This window comes from Anomalospiza imberbis, chromosome 16 (assembly GCF_031753505.1).
Source record: "Anomalospiza imberbis isolate Cuckoo-Finch-1a 21T00152 chromosome 16, ASM3175350v1, whole genome shotgun sequence".
In the NCBI taxonomy this organism is placed as follows: Eukaryota; Metazoa; Chordata; class Aves; order Passeriformes; family Viduidae; genus Anomalospiza; species Anomalospiza imberbis.
In genome coordinates, this window is record NC_089696.1 from 13,014,851 (window position 1) to 13,040,673 (window position 25,823).

Genomic DNA, 25,823 nt, shown 5'->3' on the forward strand with positions numbered 1-25,823 from the left:
GCAAGTCACAGGGTTTCATCCTGAAAGTAATTGCATGTTATGAAACATCCCAGCTTCATTTAGCTTACTTTTATAGTCCTGTAAACACCACCCTGAAATACATACAGAGGAAAAAAGGCTTGTTCCTAAAGCTGCAAAAGCTGAGTTATCACCATGTATCACTCACCTGATGAGAAACTGTGCTGATTCCAGCTTAAAGTGTCCAGAGGATTCTCAGAATGTATAAAATATTCAGAATTACCACTATCTGTGCCTGATGATACCCACTGCTCAATATCAGCCTGTCTGCAGCCCATGCTAGAGGATCTCTTTGTTGTATGAATGTGACTGCAAAGTATGGTAATGCTGCATTGTTGGAAAATCAAAGCCCTCTACAAGCCTCTGTTATGTCACAACATATAGTAAAATCTTTTAGGCTCTTTTTCTATGCAAAAATATGGGAAGGACAGTGTAATACAAAAATAGGCAATTTATTCCTGGCAGCAAGTTCATCTTCTTTCAGTTCCCTTTCATCAGAGAAAGAGCTATTATTGTTCTGTCTTCTTCAAAAGCAGGAGAGGGGAGCTAACCACTTATAATAAACCCCAGTGGGTTGCCAGGAATGCAGAGTATTGCCTTTGTCAGCCATCTATCCATGAATTTGGATACCCTTTTCACTGGACTATTTATAATTGCCACTTCTTCCAATTTCTTCCCAATATATCCCATTAAAAAATTATTGCTAAAATTAAAATCAGTGTGACCAATGCAGTGTGAGATAAAAATGATGTCCAATTACAAATGTAACTTGATACAGATCCCACATCCCTTGGTTCCAATTGCCCATCTCTTCTCCTTTCTCTAGGGAGAGAAAGCAGAAGGAATGTCAAACTTGAAAATATATTATTCCTTCCTCACTGGAAAGAAGGCTTCTATTTATTTTTCCAAGCTCTCTATTGAGATGTCATCCAAGACTCAAGGTTCACTGCTGAGTCTGAGTGCACTTGATACTCAAAGGAGAAATATCACCCAGAAATGGATTTGGAAATAAATGCCATTGTGTCTGTTTGTCATTGAAGGCATAGAAGGAATGTAGATGTTTTCAGCAAAAAGAAAGCATAAAATTCAAACCTCTTTCCCAAGTCATCTCCAGATCTGAGCAGATTGAAATGGGAAATAAATCTGTGCACTCTGGAACTCGGCAACCCTTTAGTTCCAAAAATTCCCCTGTGAGAGACAAAGAGCCTCAAAACTCAGGGCTGCCTTGCACGTATTGGAGAGGATTCTTTTGCAAGAGAAACTGCACAGTCCTGAGCAACAGTTGCCACGTTTGTTAATTTAAGCCATGATAAACTTTCACCAGCAGAGCCATCAGGGCTGATTGCTGCATTCCTTCCCTGCCTCAGCCCGGTGCTGTTATCAGCCCTGGCAGATGAACCACCTGCTCCTGAGCAGACCCTGCCTGCTGGACCTCACTGAGGGAGTCCATTATAAAATAGGAGCAGGGCTTTTCAGAGCCTGACAAGAAAACTTGTTTAATCTCCTGTGCCTTTTTAGTAATCCCCTCTTCAGTCACAGTCTCTCTAATTACCTGCTGTTGGACCATTTTTCTCAGAAGTCTCTCCAAACCATGTCTGGTTTATTTTTCTCAGCAAATAGTCTGCTTTTAGCTAATTTTATAAAACACTCTGTGTGTTTGCTGAGTGAATTTTTCAGCTGCCCTCTGGCAGTGATGAGCTGACTCAAAACATTAGGGTTTCTGTTTTGAGCATGTATCATTTGCAGCTGGCTAATATTTCTCTCCCAGATTGTCACAATGACTTCATATTCTTTTCTTGCAAATGCACTACTTTAATTGCTTTGTCAGAGTTCCCTCAGGTCACCTTGGTGGCAATGCCATTAACCCTGGGGTTATCTATCAATTACAGATTTTAAAGTGTCCATGCACATATTTTGCTATCACATAAAATAAGTTATGGAAAACTTGCCTCCATGCAACTCTTCAGCATTAGAAAAATGAGGTTTTAAGATACTCTATTGAAAAACTTCCATATATTTCCTGTTGGGGCTTCAGTGAGCAAAAGATAAAGATGGAACTACACTTTGCATGTCTGGTCAAGGTCTGTTCTGTGCTCTGGGTGTTATTGCTCTAAACCTCATCCACTTTCTTGGTGCTGACCAATTCTAGTCTGAGGTCCTCCTCACCCTGAGAAAGGGTTTAAATTAGAATTCTCTGCAATTATTTCTTGGGTGTTGGAAGCAAGGAAAAGTAATCCTCTTAAAGGAAAGATAGAAGCATTGATCTCTTTGGAGAACGTGAATATTCATGATGGTGGTGCAGGTCTCATTTATCATCCCTTCCACAGGGTGTGTGGTAGCAAATGAGAAGGAGACAAAGTGTAAGTGCATGCTGAAGTAGAAATTACTACTTTTTAATCTCTGCTTTTGCATACTACAGTGGGAGAGGTACACTCCTGTGCTGAAATGTCTTTGGAGCTTTAAATATTCATTTCTGTCCAGGTGTGTGTTTCTTAGGCACTTGTTCTGCCTGCCTCAAGGGGTTTAAATCTGTGAGCACCATCTGTTGCTGTTCAGCGTGGACACGTTTGGGTGAAGACAAACCCAATATTTGTGATATTTGTGGATAGGGTGTCCTGGATGGAGGCAGCAGCTCGTGCTACTCAATCTCTGTCTGAACAGAAAGTGCCCATTTCCCTTGTGCTGTGGCTGATTGTCCTTGTCAATCTAAGAGAAAAATCTGCTAAACCCAAATTCTAAGCAAACAAAACCCCAGGTTTTAATGCAGTCTATGCATTTTAAAAACAGGGAAAGCCAGATAAACTCTGTTTCAAAAGTCTTCTGATTCTTGTGCACTTGAAAAAAGAGACCAAGCTTTAAGTCTTGCTTCCCAAAAAAGCACACACATGGGGATAATCTGCTGTGAGCTTCCCCTCAGCCATTCCTCTCACACTGCTGCTTCTGTGGCCATCATCTTCCAGGAGGAGCTGGAGCCTCTCTGAGCTCTTCCCCACAGGGACTGGTGATAAATGAAGTGGGGACTGGGACTTGTGTGAGCCATGTAGCAACAAGGTGTTTCACTCTTCCCTTCAGTAATTACCTTTGCCAGCTTAATCACAAAAACTTTTCCAACCAGCTTGCCTAGGACATAATGATAAATTGTGGTGGAGGTTTAATGTTTATTATAATTTAATGTTTCATTCAAAATTAAGCAGCACACTCCTGTAGTCCCTGGGTAAATGGCCATATCTTACACCCCCACACATTCCAGTGACAGCCACACTCTGTCTCCCAGGTCAGCTGCCCTCCTGCTGTGTTTCCAGGTTCCCCTCTTCCCTAAATGTGTTTATCCAAAATTTCACAGTGCTGTGTTCAAAATCTACTCCCTTTGAGCCCACACATGATTTTTGTTTGTTTTAGCCCCAAAGTGGCCATGTCTGAGCTGTCAGTGCATACCCAGAAAGGAGTGAGAACAGTCAACTTAAACTCCTCACCATCAAGGCATCTCAAGCAAGCGATTTAATGAAGTTGAGATCTGAATCACACCCTGAGGTGTCATTCCATGTTTACTACAGAAAGAGCCTGGGGTCACCGTGCTGCTAATTTGGTTCTGCATTTAAAGTCAAATGAGATGAGACAAGACTTTGAGTCTCAGGTTTAGCCTTAGGAAATATCAACCCCTCTTGCCTGGAGAGAGGTGGGCAGGGAAGTGCCTTCTGTTTCTGGTGCCTCATTAGCTGTGTGTTTTTCTTGCCACTCTTTGGCTCTTCCAGCAATTTTCGTTTTTGATGCTAACTCCACAGTGTGTATCCTTCAGAAACGCGTAAACAAAAGTATTCACGGCTTAACAAAAAAATAATAAAACTATTGTCTGGCTCTCCATATGTTCCTCAATCTTCCAGTAGAAACAGAAATCCAGGACATATTTATTGTTCTGGCTTGGAGCCAGAGTCTGTATTTATTTTGGTGAGTGGCTGAGGAGTTGAGGTTTTTAAATAACTCTGAATCTTCAGTGGCAAAATACATCACAAGCAGGAATTGCTGCATTTTTAATTTAAGCATGTGAGTGCCCTCATGGCTTTCTGCTCTGGCCTGAGCTGTGGAAGGGTCACCCTCAGCCTCCCTGGGGAGGAGGGCAGATTGAATGGGTAAAAACTGGCCCTCCCTGCTTTTCCTTCACTCCAAAATCCTCGTTCTCCTTAGGAACCAGGATGATAAGGAGCAAAAATCATGCTTAAGTATAATGCTGAAGGGCTTTTATCTCTTAAAACACATCAGCATTTAAGGCCTGCAGCAGAATTTAGCGTTCTCACTTCACCATGCAGCTCCCACTTTCAGCCAATGGGTACAAATTAAATGTTTTTCCACAAATTTCCTTTATGTGTAGAAATTACACATTTTAATTGAGCTGCTGCTTTATTTTTGTTTTTGAAATGTTTTATGTTGTATTTTCATGGGGTTTCTGCAGGCATTTTCACTACATTTTCTGGTTGGGTGCTTCCAAAAAAATCCTTATTATAGGGAGGAAGGATTCTACCCATGACAGGATAAGCCTGAATCCATGAGTAAATCAAGCTGTTCTGTAGCCTAAGAATACATATGGTAATTTTGATTAGTCGCTCTGTGTGGATAGTGTCAATGTCTTCTGCTTCCTTGAGTATGAAAAATTCCATGCTAAATCATATCTCCCATGTGTTTTACTGTTTATACGTATCACTGCTGTCACATTGTAGGACATCATTGAAAGACGGGAGAAAAAGTGAGAGAGGAAATTTATTGACCAATTTGCTCAGTCAAAAACAGGATGAAAATTGGCTTTTTGCCACATTTAGCAACATGTCCATTAGCCGTTCTATGCATCAGCCTTGGGACTTTCAGCATAATTTTTTTTCCCCCCAAAGAGGATAAAATTGTGAAGAATTCAGAGATGTCTTTTATTTATTTAATTGTACAATAGCTGCTGGTGGTTTTATATCCATCATCACACGGGGTTGATGTCGCCTGCCTTTAACGGCCTAAAAGACTGGAGCTGGATGAAATATAGATTAATTTTTCTGTGCTGGTTTATTTTTTTTTTCCCTCTCTTACCCTTTTTCCTCCATAGAGAGCTGCCTCACTCCCCTCAGAACCTCGTGGCCACCCTGAACTCCTCCTACAGCCGCAGCGTGGTGCTCTCCTGGGTGCGCCCCTTCGACGGCAACAGCCCCGTGCTCTACTACGTGGTGGAGCTCTCTGAGAACAGTAAGTCAAATACTTCTCAGCCTCATGGTGTTCTTAAACCATTCCTTCAGACTCACCTCTCCCCAGAGCTGCTGACAAAATGCTGCTGCGGTTTGCCTGAGCCTGCACAAAGGGGTTTTACACTCAGGTGTTTGCACGCTGAAAGAGTGGAACGACAAAGAAGGCTGAGATGGAGGGATTTATTTACAGGAAAGACTTAGTTCCACCTCTAGTGTTGCCAGCCAGACTTGAGGCACAACAGCTCATTCCTCAGTACAACAGCAGTAGTCAGTTTGTTCCTTCCTATGGCCTTTTCTCCAGTTTCATGGATTTCTTGGTGCATTCAGAGCCCCATTTTCACCTAAAATATGCAGACAGGGTGATAATTCAAGGAACTGATAGTCTGTCAAAGGAACAAACCTGGATGTCAAGAGGAGCTGCTGTCCTACCTCTCTGTGGGCTCATATGTTTTCTCTGCTTTCTCTGGATTCTCATTTTACACCCTTCCTTTAGGTAGGTGGTTGAGAATGCTTGGGTGCAATCCAAATATCTGACTTCCTGCATTACAAACCCGGGCATTGGGAATTGCCACTTGCCAGTTTTATCATGCTGTACACCAGGCCCTCCATGGCTCTCAGTCTGCAAGGTTATTCAGGGACATTGCTAATGCCTCTTGAGGAGTTGATGGAAAGATGAGGGTATATGGAAATCGGTCACCTTGGCAATACTTTCTAATCTCTATCACCCTAGGAGCTGGAAATCCAAGCTGAACAATTGATTCTTGATGAAAAAATTAAGAGCATCACTTTTTGTGACATGTGGAAATTAGTTACTGCATAACTGAATGTGAAACAGTTCTGATTTCTGATTATCTGGAGAGCAGCAGTTTGTTTTGCCACACTGAGAGCTTGAGGGGAAACTTGAGCTTCAGATCACATACAAGCCTTTTGCTTTGCAGGCTGGAGTGCATAACTTCTCAGATGTGGAGGTCCCAGAACCAATGATCTTGACAACTGTTAAGCAAAGTGCAGGTTTCTAATCCTAGCAGAAATCCAAAGTCGTGCCCAGGACTGCTGCCCTTAAAACAGTTCTTTTCAATCAAAAACTCTGGATCTTTTTGTTACAAATGAGTAAGAAAATCCATGATCCTGCACTCATACTCCTTCTCTACCTTTTTATCACTACCTTCCTTTTATTTTCACTCTTTTCTCCTTCCCTCTCATAGCTACAGGCCAGTAACTGCCTGTTTTTCTTCTTTTCCTTCCCTGGCCTTTTGCCCAAAGATGTTTCCCTTCTGCTCCTTTTTTCCCAGTGGCTTTGTTGATGACAAGTTAGTGAAGTCCCAGTCTGGGAACATAATGCAAAGGTCCTAGAGCTGTATGTGCACAGAGACAGCACAGAGGTGGCTGAACATGTGCACTTGGATCCTGCAGTGGGCTGCATCGACTGGGACAAGTCCCTGAAAGAAAAGGCAGCTCATTCAGTGCCAGGAGAATTATGGAATTGTTTCAATTGGAAGGGACCTTGAAGATCATCTCAATCCATCATCTTTCTTTTGTCATGGGGGAGTTTGGAAGGTCTTCAAGTCCTTTCTACCAAGGATGCTTTGCAGTTGTATAGGAATGGGGTAGATGTGCCATCATTTTAGAATTAATTCACTGAAATTTGTCGGAGGCTCAGCCAAAATCAACAGTAGTTCTTTGGAAAGCATGCACACAGTCCCTGAGACCACCACAGGGTCCTGTGAACCACTGCTCACTCTGTGATAGATTAAAGAATTTTGGCTGATGTCATTGCAGTCTGCCACTGAGAGGGTCATTGTCCCAAAGCACAGGTCTGTGTCCTGCCGCAGCTCAAAGCTGCAAAAGCCAAACACAGGCCAGGTTTGTTGTGAACTGAGCATCTTAACTCCCAGATATATCCCAGGTCTTGCTGTCCTTTAAATTTTTGTCTTTATTTACTTTGCCTTTATGTGCAATGCCCACAGAAGTAGAGCAGGGAAGAATTTGAGCCCTTGGATATTCCACTGTTGCTGTGCTCTCTTGTTCCATGTTTACAGAACAGGACAGCAATGTCAGCAGTGATTTTGGTTTGGAACACTGACTGAAACATCTGCACACTGACACTGGCTTGTTTTGGTTTCTATTTTCCTGAAGTGTTTTTCAGGGTTATTTTGATCTCAGCAGTGTGTGGTTAATATTTAGCTTCTCCAGACCTCCTGCTCCTCTGGAAACCATCACCTTCCCTTTGTTCCCAGCCATCCCAAGCACTGTTTGTGCACAAAGCTGGCATTTGATGTTGTGTAGGTATAGCTTGGCCTGATATGACTCTGCAGAAACTCTTTGCTTTTCAAAGACAATTTCTGTTTGGGATTTGTGCTGCAGAAGGAGTGACTGTCAGGGAGACAGGCGACACCCTCCACGGGCTCTGTCACTGTCACAACAGAGCAATGCACCTCCCATCCCAATCCCCGTTCACTTTCAAATGTGACACCAGAATTAGGGTTTATTTTCCAGTTAGCAATGCTGTGCAGATTTTGTTCTTAGTTCTGTGGAGTTTGAATGTTTGGAGTTGGAGTGTTTTGGTTACCGGTGCTGAAAAGTAGCCTTGTTTTGTTGCCTTTTTTAGGTGTTTTGTTTTGGATAACTCTCTCACAGCTTTAGGACCCATGGTAGATTTTGAAGCACTTACCATCAATGAATACACAACAGTGTCTATTGCAGAGCAATAGCTGAAGAGGATTCAAAATAACAAGTATAAATTTCAGGGGTTTAATTACCAGCTGCATTAGAGGGAGGCGTGTCACTCCACCTGGCATGGATTAGAACTCCTTTTCATTAATATCAATTCAGTAAAGAGATACAAAACCCTTATTTTAATTAGAGGGAAGAAAATAGTGGCAGATCGTGCACATAAATTGCTGGGAATATGAACGACTCTAGCCACCTAATTTTTAAAATTAATGTATTTGGCACAATGCAATAATTCTCAAAATACAAGTATTCAGAGTAGACTGTGTCTGTGGGTGACTTGAGACATATGGCCTTAAACATTTGGGGGCAAATTTACAATCTAATTTGGAAAACACAGTTCCAAGGAAACACAGTCATTAAGTATTCCTGCCCACACAGAGCCAAGAATGTGAACCTTGATTTGAAATAGGATTTTCAAATAAATAGTACCATGCATTGCTGTCATTTGCACTAATATAATTTTGGATGTTTCATGACCTGTTTAGCCCCACTGCAATTTACCTCGGAATTCCAATGAAGTGTCTTCATGGAGTTAGGAGGGGATATGCTTATTTTATTCCAAAGACGTTTAGACTACAGAAATTAATCAAAAAATATTCTGAATAGTCTTTTAACTGAAAAAAATGAATTAAGTCTTATAGAATTCTGCTGAGAACAATTAAGATAAAAGCCCATTTTTGTTTTATTGTATTCTGGGATATCTGTGCTGTGCGAGGTGATGATATAACTCAGATTCATCATGTTGTGCTAATGAGGAGATAATAAAAGCTCCTGTGGAAAGCATCTCTACATGCTTAACTAAAAACTATGAATTGGCATCCTAAATTTGGAAGGAATATTCAAATGGCAAATATTGAACTCATTGATAAATCCTTGCAAAAATCAAAGTAAAACTGCATTGTCATGATTGTGACTCAGATCTAGATGTGATAATTTTAAAAGGTACTTTTTTTCAGGCCACTAGTAGACCTTGTATAGGTCCTACCAAACAAAGGGTGAACCATTCAGTTTTCATTTGGATTTTTTGCAATATCATATTGCTACATAGGTTTGAAAGAGGAATTCAGTGTATTCCAGCAGTACAGCAAATTCTGATGCTGCCATCTATGCAAAACCCCCTGGAGAAGGAAAGAGATGGAAATGTGTTCCAAACCTGCAAAAACCAGTTTTCTGCAGTAAATCTGATCGGTAATATCAAATTAGAAATGATTTTTGGGGAAATTGCAATTAATACATGAACTGTAGGGTAGACAGGGAAATAGAGAAGAAATGCCTCTTGGCACATAGCCAGAGTTATTGAACGCATCACAAGCGCATCCAAAAATTCATGACAGAAAGAAAAAGTCATTTCTAAAACCCCAAAATGACATTGTAAACCAGAGAACAGCCTGTGAGATTCTTCATTTCCAATAAATTAAGCTGGAGAGGCAATCAGAGTTAATTCAGAATGCCCAATATTTGTAAGATGACAGACAGCTCAACATGGAAGTTGTTCAGACAGCAGCAATTACAGGGGAAGAGCAGCAGAGCCCAGAGTATGTTCTGGGCAGCTTAAGTTAAATGAAGGATTAGCAGAGTCTGTTCAGTCTAACAGAGACTTTTTTAATAGTTTGACCTGGCAAGTCTTTTGTCACCATGGAGCTTCTCCAGGCTTCCTGGGACAGGTGAGTGACAGCCATCCCTGGAGGACAGGAGAGGCAGTGTTGAAAATTTTATGGCATGTTTCCCTTGTCAGAATTGCTCTTCTCCACAGTGAAAAGAGCTTCTGCACCATCCTGGGGTTGGTTGTGTGTATCTAAAGAGGGAGATCCATTTTTTTGGAGTGTTTTGTTTATTGATTGTAAAAAAAAAAAAAAAAAAAAAAAAGAGAGACTTGACATTTAAATTTTAACGATACTCTGCACACTCAGTGTATCCATGCTCCAGGAGTGAGCAAATGCTCCCTGAACTGCCCTCCTCTCTGAATCAGAGTGCCCAGGAGATGAATAGGCTTCGTTTATATTAGTTTCCAGTTTAATCTCTCTTCCTGCCAGATCTTTTATCTTCCACCAGGAGAGGAAAAAGAATTAATAAAGTATTCTACAGATGCAGCATATAAACAGAGCAAAGCCCCAAGGTGCTGAGGAGATTAATAGGGCCTGTTGTTGAATCAAACTGCTCACTACATTGAGCTGCTTGGGTTAAGCACTCTCAGGTGGTGTTTACACTGGCAGTAAACAAATTAAATGCTCTAGGAAACGGACCACTGCCCAAGTAGCTCATACAAGGGTATTTCACTCCCTTCTTGGTATCTGCTCTTCCATTTTCCTCAGGAAGTTCCTTCATGCAGTGCACTAGGTCAGCCATACCTGAACTCCAGCTTCCCTTGATTTGTTGCTGTGCACTCTGGCTGTAACAAGGCTCTTTGGGAAGTCTCAAGGGAAGCCTGTGAAAATTCAGAAGGTACTAAGGTGCAAAAAACTCTGAAGCAATGCCTTTCTAGATGGCACAGGTGTGCTTCCTCTAAGAGCTCTCTAAAAGAAATCCAATGTTCAGCTAAAATAAATTGACATCAAGATCTTGCAGCCAAAGTGTCTGCTGGTAAATCAACAATTGGCAAGGACAGGCCTTCACTGCTGTGCAAATGTCCCTCTCCAGCATTCCCAGTATTCTGCTGTGTCAGTTTTCCTGTTAAAAAAGGCTTCATTCTGGCAAGGCCCTTACTGGAAAAAATACATTTGGAGTAATTTGAAGATGCACTGTTTATAGCCCAACTGGCATCACACCCTAGAGGACTTCAACTTGCTAAGGAATCTGCCAGAAAAGCACAAAATGAGTGGCTTCTGTCTTGGTGTGAAGTTTAGCAGCCTTCCACGTTTGGGACATCTCATCTTCATTCTCAGGCAGACGTTGAGGTGACCTGCCAGGAGCCACGATGCACTTCTGATGAGCAACATGCACAGATAACTTTGCCAAAATCTACAGCGAGCTCCTCAGCAATTTCCAGAAGTGTTAGTAATTTTGAGCAGGGAGCATGAAAACAGCTGGTATTATTTAAAAACTGAACAAATCTTCAAATTGGCTGATTTTGTTGCTGTACTGTTGCAACACAGACCAAATGTCACCTCTCCCTGACTATTTCAGTCATGACATCAGGGAGAATATGTGACACCAGGCTATGGAGAGAAGAAGTCAGAATATTTAATTTTCAACATGTTTCATTTCTGACCTCTTTGAAAACTTGTAAATGTAATTTGGGCATCAGAGGAGCTTGATATGGCAAGAATATGTGAACTGACAGCGAGGGGTTTAGAGTGCTGCCAGGGCTCTTTCTACCAGGGAATCTTCCTAGGACAATTAGACTCCATGCCGAATAATATCACTAGGAAAAAAAAATAAGACTGCAGACACGTAGAATCAGCAGCTGAAGTTTTCTCAGGTCTTGCAGCAAAGGGCTGATTTGGCAGAGAGAGTCACGCTTCTACACCTGCTTGCAAGCTGGGTAGGAAGATATTCCAAACTGACTGTGAATTTCATTAGAATCCTTCCACCAGAGCCACTCATGGGTGTGGTGGTGTGATGGCCTGCCAAACAGATGGGTTGTGAAATACACAGCCCATCTGTCTTTATCATGCTTGTTTCCTCTTTTATTAAAATGTTAATGAATATAGTTTTTATTTATTATGCCATGACATGTGCAGCATCACTTTCCAGTAGACAAATGTGCAATCTGCGTAACCGTGTGGGCTGACAGGAAGGTTTCTTCTGCTGAAAAGAAACTTCTTCCCAAAGTTCCTCTGAGGGAAGCAAGCACAAAGAGCCCTGAGCAGTCAGAGGCATTTTCTTACTTCTGCAGGGCTTTTGACAGGCGCCTTCATATTTTTCTTTTTTCTTCCCATGCTAATTTTTCCAACAGATTCTCCCTGGAAGGTTCACCTGTCAAACCTTGACCCGAAGATGACCAGTGTCACTGTGAGTGGCCTCACTCCAGCCAGGACCTACCAGTTCAGGGTGTGTGCAGTCAACCAAGTGGGAAAGGGCCGCTACAGCACCGAGACCAGCAGGTAATGACAGTCAGTGTCTGGGTGCTGAAGGGACAGTGACCTGGGGAGGGGAAAATGCTGCTTGGGAATGAAGGAATAAAATAATCTTTTGTGCAATGATTGGGAGATGGAGAAGTTGCCCTTTCCCAGGTTTCTGGAGAGTGCCCTGCAGCTGGCAGGAGTTGGGGATGATGGCATTTGGGGGATGGAGGAGATCAGCACATCATGGGAGAGGTGTCCTCATATTCCAGAGTATCAGTTGAGCAGAATCTTGGAAATTTCATTTTGCTCTTATGCTAAGCCCCAGCAGTTAGCCCGGCAGGAGCACAGCTCTCACCCTGTCATGGCAATGTCACTTCTGGAATTTACCCAGATGTGACAGAGAAGGATGACTTCATCATATTCAGTTTCAAGTGCATCCCCTTTCTTCTGTGAGGAAGCTTGCTGCAAGCTTGAATTGCAGAACAGCTGAACTCTAAATGGCTTTTTCAAAATGTAGGAGTTTGATATGAAAAATATTGAAAGAGCTGAAAGAAACAATTTGGAAGGAGTCACAGACACTGGACCCGAGCTCTTACTCATTCAGGCTTGTAATCTTTTTAAAGAGTTGTAGCAGCCTGGGTGATTCCAAGAGAATAGGGTTACCTCAGCTGTCTGTCTTGTTGCTTGCTTAACTGATTTCCTATTATGTTGATTTGTTGTAACTATTTCATGCATGTCTTCAGCAGTTTGATCAGCATTATATTTCTTTCTAGTCATCAGACTGTGATAACAAAGAGTGGTTCACTTGGAGTGGATACAGGAAATAGACTGTTATTTATGATTTCTTTCAACACCCATGTCCATCACATTCTTTTGTACTTAGGTTGATGCTACCTGAGGAGCCCCCCAGTGCCCCCCCTAAAAACATCGTGGCCAGTGGGAGAACCAATCAGTCCATCATGGTCCAGTGGCAGCCTCCTCCTGAGAGTGAGCACAATGGGGTTCTTCATGGCTACATCCTAAGGTAAGTCCTTTCTTAACCTGGGAATCCAGAGGTAGGTCCAGGTGTGCACAAGGGAGTTCCAATGGTGACTTAAGATGTAATAAAAGGTATCTGTAATTGAATTAAAGATATTAGATATTGTTTGCAAATGCTCAGGCTGCCCCGATTTGTTAAATGTGAGAAAACAACAAGGAGTCACAAGGGTGCAGCCACTTAAATTCTGGCCTGTCTGTCCTAGGAGAGTCTGAGGGCTCCATCAGCTGCTCCGAAGGACCTGCTCCCTGTGGAGACTCGCAACATCCTTTTGTTCCATTTTCAAAGAGAAGTGAAGCTCCAAGTAATGCAAGTGTTCACGTGGGAGGCTGGTACAGTGCAGCCTATGCAGATGTATGTTTGCTTATTACAAGCTCAGCTCCCTGCTCAAAAGGTTAATTAAATTTATCAAAGACACAACAGGGCTCCTGCCTATGGAGGAGCAGCAAAAGAATCAATGAACTTCAGTTTTGTGCCAAGCAAAATGGAAAGAGGGAATGACAGGTCAGATGCTTCGTGGCAGACCTTGGTTTGGTTTTGAAAATCAGCCAGTTGAGTAAGATCCTTTCAGCCCTGTCTGTATTTATTAATGAGAAACACATTCAGGCAGGTAACTGGGAATCCTGCACCCATCCTGTCTGGCTGCTTACCCAGGATTCATTGTCTTGGAAAGGGTGACGCCACTTGAGAGACTTTGCAGAGCATTTCCCTTAGGTGGTTTTTTGGGACTCAGTATTCACTCCTACCCAATTCCACTACAGATTACTGCTCATTTGGCATCCTCCACACCCTGCAGTGCTAGCAGCCAGCTAGGGCCACACCTCTAGCAAGGGAGGCATTTTTTGTGGGAAACTCCCAGCCCATGACATATTTCCAAGGGATGGTTACAGCCTCCTGTAGGCAGGCTGCTGACATTTTTAATACAGTGTCCTCCAGAACTGTAAAAGATAACTAAATGCTGCAGTTTAAATGCCAACATCCTGTTCAAGCTGTGCTCCTACTTTTGCTGGCATGGATGGTAAGGCTTTTGTCATGAGTGTTGGTGAGCCCCCAGAACAGCCCTGGGAAGTTCCCTCTGTCTGCAGGCAGAGTTGAGTGTGTTCGTCTCCCTGTCACCTGCACAGAGCCCCTCAGCAGAGGTGAGCCCCTTGTGCAAGGTTTTAGGGCGGGGCTCAGTTTACAATATTTTCTCATCCATCAGTGGGGAAAGGTGCTTTAACTTCTGCCTGCAGATAGACCCTTGTCTTGAGTCTTGGGTTCCCATCTGCCAAGGGTGCAAACATGCTTTATGCAATTCTTCCCTTCAAATTGGTCTGCTCTGTGGTAGGATTAGTTCCTCAGTTACTGCCAAGGAGTTCTTCCTAGTCTCAGCATTAAGTCCTTTAAAAAGCAATCCCACAGGCTCCTACTTCTGGCAATCTGTGCTGTTTTCTCCATATAGCATTTCCAATAATGTTTAACTTTGGTAGTTTCTACAGTATTTATCTGCATAATTGATCCCTGACCTTGCTGGAACATCTCTTTCCATTTTAATAGTGCTCATACTCATTATGCTCAATCTGTGAACATTTTTGATGTCTTCCTGCTTTGTCTTGACGTCAGAGCAGAGAAACAATTTATTCAACAGGAATTTAAGATTATCACACAAAAGCACAAGTACCCCAGGTAATAAACCAGGCTGTTCTTCCCAGTTGAATTGTATGGTCACAGCAATATCCACTGAAGAACAGTGTTCCTGCACTGATTTGTGCAGAATCAGGGTATAGCAGAATGAAAAGCACCAGCCACCCCAGAGACCCAAAGCTCCAGACATGCAAGATGCTAAATTGATGGAACACCTGAACTTTAAAAGTGAAGGTGCACTGCACAAGTCATGTGGAGTATCCGTCAAAGTCCATGGTGAGAAAAATCATGAAGACATGACATTTCTGAACTGGCCTCCTTCCTCTGCCCTTTTTCTCACTGCCAATATTGCATTTAGGGGTCTGCCATGCTAACAGCATAGGAGATTAAATCACAGGAGCACTTACACCTTGTCTGCTGGGCAGGGGACAGAACATTGCTGCATTAAGAACTGACTTGCCAGGGAGCACACACTCTGCCCAGGAGAGAGAGAGAGAGAAAGGGGGAGCCAGACATTCAATAAACTCAGCTGAGGGCTGGTATTTCTTTATTTCCATTTGTATTTCGTAAATGGAGTCACACCAGTGTAACGTTATATTAAGTGTGCTAAAGGATGGTCAGGCAAGCAGCAGAAAATAGAGATGTCAGTGATTAAGAACTGATCTCTTTATAGGAAGATTTTAGAACAAAAATCTCTGGCTGAAACACATGAAGTTGTCTAGTCATAAACATTGCACCGATTTTACTTAGATGAATTTAAAATGTCTCTGTAAGATGTCAATGAAATTGTTCTGTGTCAATAAACTTCTGGTGATTGCAGTGAAGCAAAGGATGGGTAAGTGTATAAAAGTTGTGTGGTGAATAAAAATACAAATGTTTCCATATTTGTCTTTTTCATGGAACAGTAATTCCTTGTGTCTCTTATTTGGCCTCTCTTTTTTTTGATTTTTTGTAAATTAGCATATTGTGAGCATTCACTGTACTGCTTTCCTAAAGGAAGGAAAACAAACAGTATTATTCACATTCACAGATTTGCAAGGTTTGTTTGTTTTCTATAATCTAGTTCTTCACTGTAGTTTGTTGGCCTGAAGAGATACATCAAAGGGGCTCTGTTTTCTGGAATATAGTTTTTACATGAGAAAATATATTTGGTATTTCAGCTGCTCGTGTCTCAGCAGAAAGAGTTTCAGGATATTTATCACCCACCTGTGTTTGACACAGCCCTTCTCCTGGAACTCCAGTGCTTACCCAACCCTTCAGTCTCAACGTATTCAATCCTTATTTTAATTATTCTGGTGGAAGCCAGGGGTGCCAGTGGCTGAGATTCCAGGAGGTCAGCCCTCTGAGCTCTTCCTTTTCAGATTTCAGAAGTGAAGGAAAAAAACCAATTTCTCAGGCTGATTTACAGCAGCACTCTGATAAAAATCGCATCTGGGCTATTTTTTGTACTAAATCACAGCTTTTACTAGACAAGCCACATTTAAAAAGCTGTAATTTTTCTGCAACCATAAAACAGGATAAAATACCCGTTTTGTTTAGCCCTGAGCCTGTAATCTCAGTGAGATCAGATTATAAATACTATAGCAGTCAAACATGATATGGTCTTATCAGGAGTTGCTAGGTTCCTCCTGATTATTTTTCATTATTCTTGGTAAAATTCTGCTGTAAAACTTTGCATATTGCCTCTTCACAAAGGAAGCTATTTTGCCAGCCAGGATATTTTTTCTCTAATTGGTACCATCTAATTAACCAGCTAATTCTTCTCCCCATATGGCAGGTATCGCCTGGCCGGCCTCCCGGGAGAGTACCAGTATAAAAACATCACCAGTGCAGAAATCAACTACTGCTTGGTGAAAGACCTGATCATTTGGACCCAGTATGAAATCCAGGTGGCATCTTACAACGGAGCTGGGCTGGGAGCCTTCAGCAGGCCTGTGACAGAGTACACACTGCAGGGAGGTGAGCAAATCCCAGCAGCAGCTCCTTGATCATCCCACAGCTTCCTCAGGGGATGTGCTGCCTGGCAATCCCACCTTAGAACCCGGGAAATCAATGGTCACTTCAGTCACGTTTGATAGACAGCTTGGAGCAGGAAGCACCTGCAAATTTCAAGTGCCTGGTCAGAGCCAAATCTTTGCTCTATCTCTGTTGCAGAAAAAGCTGGGAGTGAAGTAAAAAAAATATCTGTTTTGTTGACCCTTGTGATGACGTGTTGGCACACTTGCAGGTCAGAGTCAGCTGCAGCAGAAGTAATAAATAGAAATGCTGATGAGAGCTGGGGTCCTGGGGAATGGATTTATAGGACCTGTGACAGGCAGGGGCTGAGGTTACCCTGCCAAGGAGAGTTAGAGAAAATATGGCAGGGAATTGGTTTTATCATGGCCAAGGCATGCAGGATGCTGCATACGCAATATAGGAGATAGAGTGAACCAGCTGCATTAGTTCTGATAATCACAGAAAACCTTGTTTTAGAAATATGGAATAAACTGCAAAGAAAGTGTAGGGAGAGAAATACAACCTGTGGAGAAAGGGTTCTGAAGTATTTCAGAAATGGTGCAGATACTTTCAAAAGAGAAGATAAAATGATCTTTAAAGCCCTGATTTTTATGCTACAGCTCCTCCACACTTTTCTAAGTGCTTTAAGAAGAGTATAAATTACACCAACAAAAGGATATGTAATTACTTTTTACAACCAGTGTAAGGCATGTTTACACCTCTAGATTGGTATAAAAATCTGTAGGATAATTAAGTGCTAGGTCCTTAAGGCTTCCATATATTCCCATAATTGCAGGGTTGTGCTGGATGCTGAGCACTGGACAGTACATGGGCTCTACTCCATTGGTCATAAAACAATTATACTGTTTTAAAAACTTACAGATTTACAGTGCATCAGTTAATTTTCAATCAGTGAAGAAGATGTTTATTAATTGTTACTAGGAGTAGGTTATAGCATGATTAGATACAGTTTGAGGTGTAGGGAGATCTTTAAGAACAAATTATTCATATGCAACACTAATTAACCACAACAGCTAGGGAACGAACTATCTATATTTTGTCTTAGGGAATGTAAAGTCTCATAGTTCAGAGGAGCCTAGGCACACTCAACCTCATTCTGGAAGTGTTTATAGCAGACCTTGAAATGTTTTTCTTGAAGTCTTCTCCTTCAGCCAGGATTAATGTTTTCTATCCCACTAAACACCCGAGCTCTGCAGAGAATTGCTTTGCCCACAGAATTTGAATCCCTTTTGTGATTATGCTTGTAGTTCATTACCTTGTTTATTTGCACATTTTAAGCTATCATAGTAACTTAACCTTCCATCTATTAAGGCCCAGGTTTGGACTTCACACTCTTTTTCCTTAAACCCTGTAATTGACTCTAATTTCCCTTGATATTATGTGCAGTTATTATCATCCTTTATTGATTGGCTGTCTGTTGTCATTTATAAGGGTATAAATCCTCTGTTATAAATTAGGTGTAGTCAGTCCTGCATTCATGTTAATCAGCAAGAGTGTTTAGACTGCAGGCCAACCTGCAATGGCCTCTTTGGCTTCATGTAGACAGAGGAAAAACTGGATATTTCTGCTATATTTCATATTGGTGTTTGCTTATAGCTGTTAATAACTACTTCATAGATGCTGCCACTTCCTGATGAACCTTGCTGGGTTCACCAGAGGCGTATGTCCTGTTTTAAAAAGAGTTTGAAGCTTTTTTTACATTTAGAGCTGAAAAGGGAGACTGGTTGGTATAAATACAATTTGAAACTGGATTAATATCCAGTCTCCACAGGTAATGTGCTACTGTCCAAATCTCTGCTCCTTTATGTTTATTGTAGTTGAGAAAAGACAGGGAAATCTAGTGACTGTTTCTTGCTCCAGAATGTTTTTCCTAAACCAAACTAGCAGGAGTAAGAAAAAGCCATGTGTAAAACTGCCTTGTAAATCATATTCTGATTTTAATATGAGCAGAGATAAATGTCAAAGAGACACACTCCCATCCATCCCCCTCTCCTACTACCACACCACCACTGCCTCTGCTCTGACATGCATTAAATGATGTGAGCTGTGCTGGCAAGAACCTGTCTGTCTGCAGATGAAAAATACCTCATACTCATCAAGTGTGCTGTGCAGGCAGAGCCTGGGAGGAAATGAACCCCGGGAGCAGATCAGCCCATTGGCAGGAGCACATCAGCATATTGGCACCTTTGTCATAGAGGGTATTGACTGACCATATAAGCTGTGGATTTATACCAGGAGCTAGTCTATTAATCCCTTATTAGTCCTCTGGCATTGCTTTAGCCACTGAAAACTAATCAGCTGCTCCAAGCTCCTCAAAAATCACCAACTTCCAGAACACAGCCAAGCTGACGAGGTGCTGAGGGATCTGAACTTGGGGGAAACTGGTGCATAATGTCAGATAAAATGTCAGGAAGACTTACTGAACATCCCAGCACGAGGGTCAGACAGGTTGACTGTCTCTAAAATCTTGAAAGTCTTTTCAGAGTGATATTCAGCCTAATCCTTTGATGCTCTGTATATATAGGTCTTTCTTCATCAGAGTTTCTCCAGCTGTTCCTTGCTTTGATGTTACTTTTCACAGGGATTTGTGCCAGCCCTCTGCATAGAGCAATTTTCCTTATTTAAGCATTGTCCTGCAGGACTTCTCATTGCCATATGAAAACCTGAAGTTTCCCAATACCTTTTCATGTAAGAACAGCTTTGTGAAGGTATAAACATCTTTTTGTGGTGACAATATTGTCTCTGCTCTATACTATTGGGCATGTTTGCCTTTTCCTGCAGGTTGATTTGATAAAGCAGCAACTTCCACCCCTTACTTTGGGTCTGTCCCTTTTATCTCACCACTGTGAATATCTCCGAACTTCTCTCTCTTTGAAAAACTCCCACCATGTCTTAGATTTAGGCAGGGCAAGGTTTACAAGTAGAGATATTTCTTCCATTAGCCTCTCCACTGACATTAACCACTTCTGTTTCTGCTTTTAGTGCCATGTCTTTCTTTTGATGCACATCTCAAAAGTTCAGAGATCTCAGCATGTATTTGAATGTTGTTTAATTTTCCCTTCTTTGTTGTGGATAGACACCTCGCTAGGCCAAGAAGGTCTGAGCAAAAGCCCTTCCTGAATAAAAGTTACCTGAGTAGTGAGTCTTGATGGTGTGGAAAGGATAAAAGCAAGAGGAGCCTGTTCAGCCAGGTCCAAAGCAGCTTCTTCCTCAGGCACTGAGATGAATCAGAGAAATGTGTATGACTGAGGTAGAAGAGCCAGAGGAAACCCAGTTAACTGAAAGCTTCCTGCTTTAAGTAGGAAATAATCTTGAAAAAGGAATCCCTGACTGCAGAGTGTCCTCTGCAACCATTGACTTTATCTCAGAGAAAAGATATTTTCTTGGCAAAAATACCTTTAAGATCCTTTTTCACTTCCTTTGGGGAACCTCCCAACAGCCTTGGAGCACCTGTGGCTGTTCTGGGCCCCACTGCTCCTGTGCAGAAGCAGATTGGAGCTGTAGTGGCTGGGGGGGCGGGTGGTTTATCTTGCTAGATGTAATTTGCCATCTACTGCTTTTATTTTATTTTCAAATTATTTCACAAGGTGATGAAATTAGCAGTTGTCTCAGAGAAGCCCCTGGCCCTCAGCTCTTCATAAAGAAATAAAATCTTGTCTCCAGCTCTTCATAAAGAAATAAAATCTTGTCTGTGTGAGAGACATGCAGGAAAGGAAGGAGGCAGTTCCCAGCTGCAAGGAGCCCAGCTCATCAGTTAGTGCCAAATCTCACACTGCTGAATTTCAGAATTCACATTTTCAGATGTGTGGTGTTACAGAGGCCACTTTTCCTAGGCACCCACTGCTGTTCAGAGCACAGCCCAGAACACCAGCAGGGAACAGAGGGGAAGAGGCTTCCCAGGAGGAATTACAGCTCCACATCCCCACCGCTCCCTTGGGATGTGCAGCTCAGCACCTCAAACTGGTGCATTGAAGGAACAACTAAATCCTCATCTAGAGGAAAACCTGCAGTTCCCTAAGCCTGCCTGAGACAGGCAAGCTGCCACCTCGAAGGTCAGGAGCTCCAGAGGAGCCTTTTTTCCAAGCCTGTGTTAAAGATCTATATTTATGAGCAGGAGTCTGGCAGTCAGAAACTCCACGGGATTTCCATGCTGTTTGCACATGGCCAGAGACAGAATAATTCCATGTACACATGCTTAACCTCCGTGCCTTGTCTCCTCTCAATTATCTTGTCAGTGAAACCCTTTTAATGGTTTTTATCTAGAGTGCTTCCATGACCTTTTCTACTTGGAATGCTGTACATTAACCCACAGTCCCGGGGGCTGAGCTCTCTGCAGATTTCCAACCACATGAACTTTATCAGGAGGAAACTAACAGTTGGTTGTGTCTGACCAATTTGATCTGCAGCTCTGAGATGACTCCCAGATGGATCTCCAGTGTGAGATGGCTTTGGAATACTTGCAGACATGATGAAGTGCAGGTTTAAAAGCTGGGAGTGTAAATACTTGGGGATTACTCTTAAAACACCTGTTTGACATTGGCAGCTTCTGTACAACTTGACAACAAATTTGTAGGAAGAGGACAGTTATCTACCACTAAATTAGAAAATCCTTTGTGCAGGCAGCCCCAGCTTCAGGAAGTTACTCTCCATCATCTTGGAAAAGTGTCTGAGTTTTGAAGTGACCAGAAGGTCAATTCTGATTTAGCTTCCCTCAAACTTCTTTTCTTTTTAAAATGCAGAACTGCTCAGATACCCAAGGAAGTCTTTAACATCAGGACATAAAAGGAGAATTTTATACTGGCACTTTGAAGTAAATTTGAGATTATAATGCCAATATTTTACTGATTAAAAATATAAAAAATTAATTACATTATGCCTTCTGTAGTATAATTATGCTTATGCATATCAGATGGACCATGTTCATTCCATCTTTTAAAAGCATTAATTGAGATGCAGATGTTGATTTTTCATTAAAGATATCCAAGGAGGAAATGTGATATAAATCATGATTTCCAGCATTCTGATGGTTTTATGTTTTCTGTTCATAATTTTTTCCACTTTTCATACTACAGCAGGTATTTTCTCTGCTATCACCATATATTCTTGTTTCAGAAATTTATCTCCTAATTAACAAAAAATATTTCCTTTTTTAAAAGAAATAATTAATGTATTTGGTTGTCCACATTCCTAAAACCGTAGTAAACCTATCCTGAAGTGTTTGCCTGAGCTTTTTTGAGAACTGTTAGGACCACAAATGAAAACTTGGAGCTTGGTGGTGCTCAGCTGGTTTGACCTTCCTGACAGGAGGAGATTAATCTGTCAGTGATATCCTGGTGAATTTCTGATAACAAACTAACATCAAGACCTGTAAGAAAATTTTCTTCTGCAATAACAAATCCCTGGCAGTTACAATATCTGAACATGCAAATATACAGGAAAGTAAGAATTTTGACTTTTAAAAAATTGTATGCATGTTAACCATTAATTATATGAGGTATTGCACACAAAAGCAGATTGAAATGTATCTTGTGGCTCTCATAATAAATAGTTTCATCAAGAACATGAATAAGAAAAAATGCATTTAGTGGGGGACTGTAGACAAAGCAACTCATTATGACTGTAGAGTGGCTATAATATTTATGACTGTATCTCAGGATGATTTGGTGAATCTCTTAGCTAGAAAAACTTTATGATGTCTACAGGTCATTCAGATAATAGTACAACCTTCCAAAAGCACACAGGGAATTATGATACATGGCAGGAAGTAGGGCCCAGATTCTAATGAAAATTTAGAGTACTATCAGATAAACTCTGCTTCCAGAACTCAATAATTATGCATAGTTCATAAATTGTCACATCAAGTTTTAAATTAGGGCAAGAAGATTCTGACTAATATGCAGCTACTGAGGTTTAAAAAAGTGTGCAGAGCCATGGCAGCATCTTCAGGGAATTTTAGTGACAGAGGGCAAGGGAGTGGATGTTCTTGTCATTTCAAACTTGACATCCTTGAGGATTTCTCCATTTTTCTGTGTTGATATTTCTGGGCTGTGCACATCTTGGATAAGTGTGCACTGTCCTGTCTTACTATAGACTACACTACTTAAGAATAATGCCCCTTTATGTCTCTTCCAAACAAACAATAACTTTTGGTGGGAAGCGAGGCAGTTTTGCATTTTTGAACTTCTTTTCTTCATTTCTTCTCCACACAAAGACTCATCTTCCAAAAAGTACTTTGGAACTTTAAAAGTTTCTGCCCTGTTTTTGAAAAGTGTGGAGGAAACCACCATTTCTCAGTGGGAATCGTGGATTCTCCTTAGAAGCACAGATCATTGGGCTTTGGTAGAAACTTTTCCTTGGAAGCAGAAGGAACAAAGGCTTCCAGACTTCAAAACCACTTGTGGATAGTTCCTCTTTCATAGAATACAAATGCACATGTCTGTCAATAGTGATATTTTTGAAGCACTATTAAGCTTATTTTATGGGATTTAAAGTGTCTTAGTCCATTTCTTTGTACTCAGATAGCAGTTTTCTTCTTAAAATTATTATAAGCTTGATAATTTCAGAAAAATAGGCCTGTCTATTAATATTCTTTCCTCTGAGAACTATAGAAATGACATCTTAAAGCAGTAAGTTGAAGAAATTGCTTGGAATTAGACATTTTATTAAATGGTGAAATATTTAAGTGCTGGTTTTGGTTGTTTGAAGACAGCATGCCTTTATGTTCCATGCTTGCTTTTGTATTGAGAAAACATCTGTCTAATTAAATCCTTGGCATAAAATGTTTATGCAACTTTTAGTAGATTAGAGGATGTATTGGCTCAGGATATATATAATCAATTCAATATACATGAATGCATATCATATCAAGATAAAATGAGAACAACTCCCAATTCCCAAGAAAAATCTTTACTGCATGTGATATGACTGGTCCTAATTCTTTAAGCAGCAGTAAATAAGAAACAGATGCTGTTGCCAGATTATAATTCACAATTAAAGCCTTAATTGTGCAAACTCCATGTTTTCTTTTCTGATCTGGGGAATTGAGCAGCATTAAAGGACTTAAGAAATTCCTCTCAGAAACTCTTCATTCTCCATGCACTCGTGGATGACTGAAAGAGCTGTGCTCACCTATTCTTACGTGGCTCCTGCCTCAAGTCTTTCTGAGAAACTCCTCTGCAGGATAATAAGCTGCAGAAGCCATTTCTTCTCCTCCCCTTGAAGGAATCTCCAATACAGGATGAGAAATTAACCCGATTACCCAGCTTTCCAAATCGCTGCTGTTTCACAGGAAGTGTATCTCAAGGCTGTTTTTACTCTGTGACTTGCAGGTGACACTCAGTGGGTTCTGTGTTCATTTTTCCCTTTCTCCCCTCATTCCCTCTTCTCTCTGTTTTTGTTTTGTTCCCTCTCTGCTCCTGGGAGCAGTGCCCACAGCTCCACCTCAGAACGTGCAGGTTGAAGCCGTGAATTCCACAACCATCCAGTTCCTCTGGAACCCTCCACCCCAGCAGTTCATCAACGGCATTAACCAAGGGTACAAGGTGAGTACACACTCCAAATAAAGTCTGCATTCACAGTCCTGGTGTAAACTAGAATTTCGGCCTTATGATCTCTGAATCTCTAAAGTGGCTCTGTGCATTCAGGAGTATCTTACATGGGTAAAATAAAGAGAGAAGTGAGCAGATGTTGCTCCTAACAGGGCTTGGAGCAGCCTGGGATAGTGGAAGGTGTCCCTGCCCGTGGCAGGGGTTGGAGCTGGTTGATCTTCAAGGTCCCTTCCAACCCAAACCATTCTATGATTCTAATATTTGCAGTTTATGTAAGTTCTGAAAAGGGAATGTGCCATAGCCTAGAAGTCCTTATACCTTTGTCATTTTCCTGGAGAGTTTCCAAAGCCAGAAAGCAATTCCATGTCAGTTTGGAAAGTCACCTCAGGAGACATGTCATTGTGGCACTGAAAACCAACCTTGAGGTTCCTGTTTATGCTAATGCAGAGTCACCATTCATTTCACTGGGAACCAAGGCATCACACTAAATAAATGCCTTGCCTTTCCCACTGTTGTGATCTGAGAGATTTAAGAATGTAGAATTTATTAATCAGGCAATATCTGTTAGAGTGCACAGAGCAGAGAGTGCTTAAAGAGCCTCTGAGCAGCGGAGTGTTTGCTGAGGAGCTGGGTAGGGTGGGTTGCTTCAGTAGAACCTCCATCAGTGATTCAGCAGTCAGGGCATAATAAATAAAGGGTTCAAAAACCTCCATAGAGAGAACAATGAGAAATCTTGCAGGAATCTCAGAGCAGGAAAGGGGAAGACCGGTGTGGTCTATGAGCAGGGAGAAGCAAGCTTGATTTGAGTGCTGGGTGAAGGGACATGGAGTGATTTGAGGAGGATGTTGTAGTTCAAAAGACAAGTTGTGAATTAAGGGATTGTACATGGATTTGAGATGTTTCAGAAGACTTGATCCTTCTCTAGGAATGTCTCAGAGCGACAGAGAAACTGAGACAGAGATATGCATGGGAATTTTGGTATTTCTGTCCAAACCAATGTATTTCTCAGGAGGACCAGCTGTGGTCTGAGAATCTCACTGCTGAAGAAGCAAATAAACACATGGAGATGTGTGTGTCTGCTTCTGGCAGGGATAGAGTCAGCTCTCCAGGCTCAGTGACTGACAGGGCTGCAGCACAATACCCGAAAACTCCAGCACAGAAATAGCACTTGGATGCTGTTGTGACTCTGGAGATTAAAAGCAGTTTTGGGGCTCAGTGGACTGCAGTGCACTGTAATTTTCTGGTGCAAGTCCAAGCACAGTGAGCCCATATTTGCAAAAGTCTTATTTCAGATATTCATTCTCTGTTATATTCAGGGTTTCAGTCTAAAGATCCTTAATCTCATTGCACAGCTACCTCTAAGTTTTGTTTCCTTTTCTTCAGCAATGCTATAAAGAAGTAAAATTGTCATTTGACAATTTTTTTCATCTGTCAGTGGCCAATGAAAACTTCTGAAATGATCAAAATTTGTATTTATTTGATTGCAGTAGATTGCCATAGCTTTACCATCCTGTTTCTCACAGGGATTGGGAATTGCAGTACAAAAACTGTGTGAAATAATTTCTGTCACTGGTCTCTACAGAGTAGCTTTGTGTATTATTTATAAATTTCTAGTCAAAACCAGGCC

General features: G+C 41.6%; 1 protein-coding gene across 1 annotated transcript in view; it reads left to right on the forward strand.

Moving 5' to 3' along the window:
- The window catches only part of SDK1 (sidekick cell adhesion molecule 1), a 385,938-nt gene that overhangs the window by 254,140 nt on the left and 105,975 nt on the right, over positions 1-25,823 (forward strand). The window contains exons 14-18 of the mRNA XM_068207135.1: positions 5,102-5,238; positions 11,866-12,013; positions 12,858-12,998; positions 16,411-16,592; positions 24,075-24,190. Coding sequence (XP_068063236.1) covers positions 5,102-5,238; positions 11,866-12,013; positions 12,858-12,998; positions 16,411-16,592; positions 24,075-24,190 — 724 coding nt within the window. The remainder of the gene's footprint in view (positions 1-5,101; positions 5,239-11,865; positions 12,014-12,857; positions 12,999-16,410; positions 16,593-24,074; positions 24,191-25,823) is intronic.